This window comes from Pipra filicauda, unplaced genomic scaffold (genome assembly GCF_003945595.2).
Source record: "Pipra filicauda isolate LSUMZ 115617 unplaced genomic scaffold, ASM394559v2 scaffold615_size277210_pilon, whole genome shotgun sequence".
Lineage (NCBI taxonomy): Eukaryota > Metazoa > Chordata > Aves > Passeriformes > Pipridae > Pipra > Pipra filicauda.
The window spans coordinates 197,395-206,654 of NW_024104771.1; the positions used below are offsets into that span (position 1 = coordinate 197,395).

The 9,260-nt window shown below is 58.3% G+C and overlaps 1 protein-coding gene across 1 annotated transcript; it reads left to right on the top strand.

Moving 5' to 3' along the window:
• The first annotated feature begins 5,409 nt into the window (after positions 1-5,409).
• Positions 5,410-7,735, top strand: LOC113988656 (elongin BC and polycomb repressive complex 2 associated protein). The gene has a single exon (XM_027722469.2). The coding sequence runs from the start codon at positions 5,525-5,527 to the stop codon at positions 7,658-7,660; it is 2,136 nt and encodes a 711-aa protein (XP_027578270.1). The 5' UTR covers positions 5,410-5,524; the 3' UTR covers positions 7,661-7,735.
• The last annotated feature ends 1,525 nt before the right edge of the window (positions 7,736-9,260 follow it).

Here is a 9,260-nt window from a genome sequence, read left to right on the forward strand (position 1 = left end):
CCTGAAAAATAACCTTATCCCACGGGAAGGAGAAGGAATATCTCTGATTTTGAGTGCATCTGGGAGCATTTTCGCAACCCCTGGCTGCTGGCAGCCTAAAGATGGATCAGTTATAAAACTTCTCATCACCCCAAGGAGAAGGAGGATTTTTTTTTTTCCCCATCTGTCCCTCAGGATGGGGTTGGATCTGCTCCTCCAGCAGCCTGGAAAATGCACCAGAGACCTTTAAAAATCAGGGCGCCGACGGTTTGTAGAGGTATTTTCAGGAGCAGCGGCCTCTCCCAAAATATTGGGGGTTTTCCCAGTGCCGGGTGCTGGGCTGAGCTCAGCTCATCAACCCCCCTGAGCCGAGCTTAAATCCTCTCACCCTCCAGGCTGAGCTCAACTCCTCCGCCCCGGGCCTGTCACGAACTATTTGAAATTAAAGGGGGGGGGAGAGAAAAAATAAATAAAATCAGAATTCCGATATTTCCCTGGAAAACACCCCTCGGGCCTGAGCCAAAGGGCTTTTCCAGCCCTTTTCCCCCCGGGAGCACCAGGCCCATCCTGCTCCAGGAAACAGCGTTTAGTGTCTCCCGGGAACATTTTTCCAAGGGGTCTCGGCCAGGTGGTCCCTTCTTTAGGATTCTCTGCCCGGAGGGATCGTTTTGGGCCGCCTCGTTTTTCTGGGATTTGTTTCTCGCAGGACACGGGAGTAAAGAAAACTAATCCCTCGCCACGGAGATAATTGAGTTGGGCCAAAATCCATTTCTAATCACGTTTATTTTTCCTTCTCCCGGTGAATCTGATGGATCCTCCCAAACTGCTGCTGCCCCCCGGCCCATTCCTGCTGGGAATCTTGGCTTGTTTTCCTGCTGGCACCCACTTTTCGCTCGGGTCTCCCCTGCCCTGCTCTCTGCTGGAGGTGTGGAATTTGGGAGAGCCCCCACCCCACCCAACCCCCCCCGGGCACGATCCCAACCCCCGCGGAGCAGCCCCGACCCCCAGAGCGGCTCCCCCAACGTCCCCCCCCCTACCCCAAAAAAACCCCTTTTGGGATTTATTTCGGCTTTTCTTTCCATTTCTGGGGGCCTGGCACCGGATCCAACAGAAAACCAGGCACCGGGGAGGCAACGTGGAATTCCCACGGGGAAAACCCCGGCTGGAGCTTGTGGGATCCACGAGGAAATCCCACGGGAAGCGCGGGTGGGATCCACGCGGAAATCCCACGGGAAGCGCGGGTGGGATCGGCGGGAGGGAGGAGCGGGGACGACCCTCACCCCTCCCCGGAGCTCCCGCAGCCCGCGGACACGCGTGAATCCCCTTCCTCCACCTCTTCTTCCTCCTCCTCTTCTTCCTCCTCCTCCTCCTCCTCCCGCGCAGCGCTCCGCGGGCGCGTCCGCGTTCCGTGCCAGGCAAACCCGTGCCAGGCAAACCCGCACCTTTCCCGCAAGCCCAACCCACGCGGGGAGGCGCGTGGGGATGAGTTTTACGGGAATAACCTCACCTGAGAAGTCCTCCCCTTCTTTTATCTCGCTCCCAACTTCCCCCCCCCCCCCCCCCCGCCCCCGCCCGCGGGGAGCTGGGAGCGAGATTCCAGGACCTCTGGAATTGGGATATCGCCATATCCCGGGAACTTTTATCTCTTCCCGAGGGAACGACCAGCCCTGACAGGTACGAGGGTTGTCTCCGGGGTGGGGATTGTGGCGGGGACCCCCCGGGTTATTCTGCTCTGGCCCGGGAGGGTTGGAAACCCCCCTGGACCCTCGGGAGCTGAGGCGCAAAAAGACGAGTATATATAAATATACAAACACATAAACGCACAGACGCGCAGATATAAAGACATAAAATCGCACGAAAATACAGAGACAAAAATATTCAGTTACACAGACACGCGGGTGTTCAGGTAAAAGCACAAACACCCGAATAAACACCCGGATACATCCAGATCCACATCCAGGCACCGCCAGGTCTTCTGGCTGCGCCCAATTCCCAAAGCTGCATCCCTTGGGATCGGGGCAGCCCCGCCACAGCCCCCCCGGCCCCCAAGCGTCGCGTGGGACCCACGGAACATCCCAAGCCGTGGATATTTCCCCCTCGGGCCTGCAGCCCCCATAAAAATAAACGCAAAGGGGTGCGAAACCCACCGTCCACCTAATGGTGACCCTATAAACTGATAAGCGGGAGGTGAAGGTGACATGAAGGGGACAGCGAGGGCGGCGGGGGACCCGCAGCGAGGTCACCTGGAGCGGGAACAGGGAGAATTTATGGCGCGACCAAAACGCTTTTGCTGGCGAACCCCCCCCCGCCCGCATCCTGCCCCCCATTCTGTACACGTGGGGGGGGATGTAAATTATCTGTACGTCCGTGTCCCCGCAGAGACGTCCCCGCACACGCGTTGAACTTTCTCCCCTGCCGAAATATCGCCTGTTTGTGCTCCCACGGACAGAGATTTCCTGGGAAATGACGTCTCCATACATTCGCCTTCGGAGCCCTGTTTCCTCCTGACCAGCGCTCGGGGGGCTCCGGCTCCTCTCTAAACCCCCCCCCCGCCAAACGATCGGGAAGAGTTTATTGCTCGGCTCCAACTTGTGTTTTGTCTCCCAGACCCCCTCCCAAACCCCGCGGCTGCCTCGGGGGGGGGGATATTCCCTGCCGGCTCCTTCCTCCCCCCCACGCTCCCCTCCTCCAGTCTGGCACGGAGCAAAGCTCAGCCTATAGGTAAAATGGCTCTGGCTTTATGTGGAAAAGAAAAAAAAAAAGAAAGCAAAGCCCCAGGATCTCCATTCTATTCGCGAAGGGAAGCTCCGGGCTGGGCTGAAATCGGGATTTTTTTGTGGTCCCTCCGCCGGGACGAGCTGCGGTGTCCCCCTAAAAGCGGCCGCTTTCCGTCCCTGGCGATGCGAACTCTCCCCCCTCCCCTCTGCCCAAACAAAGAGGAATTTGGTGTTTGTGTTGGCCGGCGGACCTTTACTCACAGGAAACTCTTGCCTGTGGAAAACGAGGGTGAAATGTGGTGGATTTAATGCAGCGAGATCTGGAAAACTGGGGAGGAAGGGGGGGGGTTTCTGCCCGCAGCGAGGCCGAGGGTGTGCGGGGGGCGAGCGCCCAAGGGTGCCGGGAAGGGGGGAAACCCCCGCGGGGATCCCCCTCCCAGCAGAACCCGTCTGGGCATCGGGGGGGTTCCCCTCCCCTCCGCCGGTAAAAGCAAATCAGGTGATCTCCGCTCCCAAATTAAAGGCGATGTTGGAGTTATTTTAAATTTTTTTACACGCACACTCAGGAATGCGCTTCCTCCTCCTCCTCCTCCTCCTCCTCCTCCTCCTCCTCCTCCTCCTCCTCCTCCTCTGGGAGTGTTGCTAAATCGGGATCGTTTGCGGTTGATCGTACACAGAGTTTAACAAAATATTATTATCAAATTAACTACTCGCCCGAGTGTGCCCTTTGAAACCGCCACCAAAAAAAAAAAAAAAAAAAAAAAAAAAAAAGAAAAAAAAAAGAAAAAAAAGGCAGAGGAAGAACTAAAAGCAACTTTTCATGTGGGAGACAGACGGGGTTTGAAAGGGAGCAGCGTGCGCTGCAGAGCTGCAGCTTCCCTTCCCCCAGAAAGGTTTCCGAGGTAACTGTTTCCCCAAAATTAGCCTCCTGAGCAGAGAGTTAAAATCCCCCGGTCCAGCCTCCGCGGCTCCACTCGCTCCGCTCAAGTAGCTTCAGGTTTATAAAGAAATCGAGGGGACGGGACAATGGAGCTGCGGGCTGGGTGAGGGCTCGGGGAGCTTTTTTTTTTCCTCCCCCTTTTCCCCCTTTTGGAAAGAGGAATCTGCAGCCCAGGGTATTTTTTTTTTTTTTTTTTTTTGGGGAAAACATCGCCTGGTTTGTAAGTCAGGAGAGAGTTACCAAATACCGAAGAAATCTTGGGATTTAAAGTTTGAAATAAAGTTTAGCAGCGCAAAGGCGTGCCAGAGAATTTCCTTTTTTCCCCCCCTTTTTTTTTCTTTTGCCCCTTATTTTTTTTTCCACATTATTTTCTCCTTTTTTTAACCTTTTTTTTTTCTTTCCCATTTTTCCTTTTTTTTTTTTCCTTTTAAGAAAGAGTTTGGAAGAAAAAGACACGAAGTGAATAAAGACCGTGTGTGAGTAAAAAAAGAAAAAAAAAGAATGTATAACTATCTTTACATTGCTTTTCTTTGCCGATGTTATTGTCGATGCCGCGCTCCAGCCCGCGCTCCTTCCAGCTAATAAATACAGTAATTGGCAATTAATAAGCATTCCAGCCCGGGCTGAAGGATGAATTGTCGCGGAGTCAATCGTTTTGAACAAGTCGCTTAGAGGAATATCTTTCACGCTTTATTAAATATATACGTACACACACCCATCCCAGAGGAATCCAGATTTGGGAAGGCGCAGCGACCTCTTAAAACAACCCTACGTGGAGCAAAAAAAAAAAAAAAAAGAAAAGAAATATATATATATATATATAAAAATATATAGAGAGAGAGTTAAACCGCGGAAACAAAGCGGAGGCACCCGCGCTGCCATCGCCTCGAAAAAACGGCGTAATTTTGAATATCTTCTTTTTCTCTCTTTTCGCAGGGAAGGAGCAGCGCGGGGAGGGCTCCATTGTGTGCGCGCACGGGCGGGGGCGGCGGGGCCGCGCTGCGCGGGGGCTGCGCGGGGCTTGCGCGGGGGCTGCGCGGGGCGGCCCCCCCGGGGCTCTGGGGTGGGGGGGGGCGGTGGGGCTGAGGAAGGGGGGGGGTGTGCGTGTGAAATGTTGGGGTTTAATGACATCAGAGGCCCCGAGCGCCCAATCAGGGGGCGGGCGGCGGGCCCGGCGGGGTGTTCCCGAGAATATCCCGGCCGCGGGGCCGCGAGTGCGGAGCCCGGGGAAGGTGGGAGCCGCACGGAGAGCCCCGCGGCTCCCCCCCCGCCGCCCCGACCTTCCCCCCGAGCCCCCCTTCCCCACCTCCGCCACCATTTTTCCGTGCCCCCCCCTCGCCGGGAGCTTTGTTTGTTTAAGCATCTCAGTGGCTTTTTCGCGCGGCTGAGCCGGGGGGGGGCCCGCGCTTGTTGATTCTCCGCTCCCCCCCCCCCCTCCATCCCTCTCCCGGCCCCCCCCCCCAAAAAAGAGAGATTATTTTGGAGGCGGAAGGTGGGTGCGCGGCCGCGGGTGGGGGCCGGCCGGGGGGAGCCCGGAGGATGCGAGATGTTTGACTTCTTTATTTTTCTTTCCTTTTTTTTTTGGCCGGGGAGGGGGAAGACGAGGAGTCAAGCCCCGGTGCAGGCGGAGGAACTGGGTGTTCGGAAGATGTTGCAAACCATTGACTGGAGCGTTTGAAAGGGAGATCGACTGCTTTGGCTTTTTTTTTTTTTTTTTCTCCCTCTTTTCTCCTCTTTTTCTCCTCTTTTCCTTTTTTTTTTTTCCCTCCCCTCCCCCTTTCCCCCCTCTCCGGAGGGGTAGGGATGTGTGTGATCAGGGAGTGGAAACAAATATGTCCTTATTTTCAATGCCCCCTTTGAAAGAGACAAAGTAAACGCTCCTTGCAAAATGTTCCTGACCTGCGAAGGGACCTTCGGAATTGTTCCAGCCACCATGGATTACAATGGGGAAGCCAGGCCGGGGGATTTTCATGCCGGCTATCAAGAAATCGAAGGGATAAACTTGGGATACTTACAGATCAATGGCACCCAGATGTTTGCTTTGGCCCAGGTCCTCAGCGACCTGTTTAAGGATATCCCCAGGACCACCATCAGCAAGAAGATGGAAACCTTAAAGATCAAGAGCCGGCGCTGCGATCTTAAAGAGCTCCGGACCCTCAAGGCCATCAACTCGGTGCCCACCCGCGCGGTGAAATGTTCGCTCATCTCCAAGGCGGACCTGGAGGCTCTCTGCACCTCCTGCAAGAGCCTCAGCCCCCGCCGGAGGAAGAGGAAGAGGAAGAGCAAGAGGAGGGAGCAGCTGCTGCTGCCGGACCCGGGGGAGCTGTTCCCCTGCCCCCGGCCCCAGCTGCTGCCGCCCTGCAGAGCCGGCGGCTGCTGCGGCCCCGCCGCCCCCGCCCGCCCCCGGCCGCCCCCCGCCTTCCCCGGCCCGCAGCCCTTCCACAGGGCCTTCCCGCCCCGGGGGGGCCGCGGGCTGGCGGGCCGGGGGGGCCTCTTCGCCGGGGTGCTGGCCGGGTACCCCCGCGACCTGGCCCTCCTGCACCCCGCGGCCGCGCATCCCGCCGCGCTCCCGGCCGCGCTCGCCCCCGCGGGCCGGCGCAAGCGGGGGCCCTGCTGCGCCAAGGGGCTCTTCCCGCAGGAGAAGGGGCCCGCGGCCGCCAGGAAGGGCCGCTCCTCCGGCTTCCCCGGCTCCAAGCGCCAGGGCACCTCCGCCGGCTACTCCAGCGACTCGGACTCCAGCCTGGACTTCGCCGGGTCCAGCCCCGCCACCTCCAGCGACTCGTCGGAGGAGGAGGAGGAGGAAGAGGAGGAGGAGGAAGGGGACAGCTCGTGCAGCAGCGAGGAAGGCAGCTCCTCGGAGTCGGAGAGCAGCTCGCTGTGCAGCGGGGACTCGGTGCAGAGCACCCGGTACAGGCAGGCGGCTCTGCCGCGCTTCCCGCCGCAGCCCCCCCGGGAGCCCCTCGGGGAGGAGCGCCCGGCCGAGCCCCCCCCGAGCGTGGGCAAAGCCCTGCGCCCCGACCCCGACCTCCTCTTCCTCTCGCAGCAGCTCTGGGCCAGGACTTTGCGAGCGTCAACTTTGGAAAGTTTGAGCCCGGCTCCAGCCCCGGCCTCGGGGGCTCAGCCGCAGCCGGGGCTGTACGCGAAGCAGGAGGCCTCCCCTTCCTCCTCCTCTTCCTCCTCCTCCTCCTCCTCCCCCCCTCCCTCCCCGAGCAGCACCCCCGAGGGGGACCCGCAACAAAAGGAGGGAGGCTTTGGGGACGCGGAGCCCTGCGCCAAAGGGAAGGATTTGCACAAAGATGCCTCGAACAATAGAGCCTCGTTAGAACGGGCCGAGCGGCAAAGCGGAGCCTTAACCGGGCCGGCGCCTTCCCCGGAGGCGGCCCCGGGCTCGGCCCCGCAGCCCCCGGAGCTGGGGGGGAGCCCCGGCCCCGCGGCCCCCGGGGAGGAGGGGGAGCCCCGGCGGGAGCACTTTGACCGGCTCATCCGGCAATCCAAGCTGTGGTGTTACGCCAAAGGGTTCAACCTGGACGGGAAAAGTTTGCGGCACGGAGGGAGGCCGGAGCCCTGGAAAGGCGCGGAGCTCAAATCCCCCGGCTCCAAAAGAGCAGAGAGCCCCAGCACCTTGTCATCCAAAGCTTTGAGAGGCAATGGCTCGGAAAGGAATGCCAAGCGCCGACGCCTCGCCAGAGGCGCTGAGGCAGAAAGGCAACAGAGCTCCTCCAAAGGGAGGCCACAAAAGACTCCGAGGAGGAATGCCAAAAAGGGAAACACTCCCTGCAAACGCCTCGGCAGCGCCGGGCCAACCCCGCCTCGGAATTCCTTCAGCCTCATGGGCAACTTCCCCTGTATTCCCTCCCTGGTCGTGGGGGAAGATGGGGACCTGTGTCCTGCCTCCTCCCTCGGGGGCAAAAACTCCTGGGCTCTCTCCAAAACTCACCCGCTGTGGAGCTGGCACCTGGGGGGCAACGCCATCCCGGTGCCCCCCAGCCTCAAATTCCGGGGCTATAGCTTGGAGGATCTCTAAGGACAGCGGACAGCCCGGAGGAAAGGTTGACGTGCAACAGATGAGAGCGGGAGGGGCCCCGGGGCGGGGGGGCGGCCGGGCCGGGGGGTCCCGGGGGTGTCCCGGGGGTGTCCCGGGGTGTCCCGGGGGTGGGGAGCGGGTCCCTCCGTCCCACCGGGGCTGCCCGGGTGGGGAAGGGGCTGCCCGGAGGAGCCGTGTGAGCTCCGGGGGGTGCGGGAGCGTCCCGGGGGGGGGTGCGAGCGAGTGTGTGCGCGGCTCCGGCTTCGGGGGGGGGGACACACGGGGGGTCCCCGCTCTGTTTGGGGGGGGACCGGATTTATTTTCGTCCCTGTGCGCGCCAGGGGCCGGGTTTGGGGTGAGTTTAAGGACGGAACTAAAACGCGCGATCGGACCCAGGGGGCGGCGATCGACGACCCCAAACCTCCCAAAATCACCCCCCCCCCCCCCGCCCGCCCCGCTGCCAAAGGCGGGGGGTTATTCCCGGCAGAGGGATCTGGGACGAACGGGCTCCTCGTGGCGCAGGGAAAGGGCCGGGAGCGCAGGGAATTCGCCGGGAGCGCAGGGAAGGGGCCGCCACCACCCCTGACCCCCCTCCAGCCACACGCCAAAAAAAAACCCGAGGAAAGAATAGATCTAATTTCTCCCTTTTTCCTCCTTAAACGCGTCGGATTAAATTAAAAATAATCACACGCAGAGAGAAATAATATCGGGCGGCAGAAACCTTCCTTTTTTTTCGGCGAGAGCGGGAGCGGCTCTTCCCAAATCCCGGCGTTAACGGCGGTGTCACGTTTTTCCGTCTTAGTTAAAGCGACGGGAAGAAAACGCCGACTTTTTTTTAAAAAAAAAAAAATCAGGAAATTCGGTTTGTTAAAAGAAACCAGGAGGGTTTTTTTTGTTTTTTTTTTTTTTTTTGAGAGGAAGTCGCTTGAAACCGTTCCACGTATATTAAATAAATAAAAAAAAAAAATAGAAAGGAGAGGGGGAGGAGGGAGGAAGGGAAAAAGTGAGGAGTTTGTTGGATAATAACCCCGGCCCGCCTCGCCCAAACGTAGCAGGCCTGTAAAAAAAAAGCTTTACGGGCCCGAGAAATCGGATCCAGGACCATTAGCGAGGGGGTACAGCCGGAGGATTTGATCTCCCCCGGGCTCCGGGGGGGAATGCGGGCAGGAATGCGGAGGGAATGTCTCCCTCTCCCTCCTCCGCCGAGCAAATCAGGGCCCAGTTTCACTTTTCTTCCAAACCAGTGGCTTTGTAACCGGTTCTTCGGGCTGGTTCTGATGTGATTTTCCACCCCGCTTTTGGCATCAAAGCCTGAAGCCCCCTCTGGTTTGGAAACCTGAAGCAAATCAAAGCTGGTTTGGGGGTTTTTTGTTTATTTTTTCCCTTTTTTCTTTTCTTTTCTTTTATTTTATTTTCTTTTTTTTTTTTAATTATTTTTTTTAGCGCGTTTTCGTTTTCCTCCTCCTCCTTCCCAACAGAAAAAACACTCGCGGCCCGCTCGGGGAGTTCTAGTTCGTTTTGTTTTTTTGGTTTTTTTTTTTCCCCTCCAAAAATCCGCTCCCAGAAAACAAACAAATAAAAAAAAAACCCTGAAAAAAAA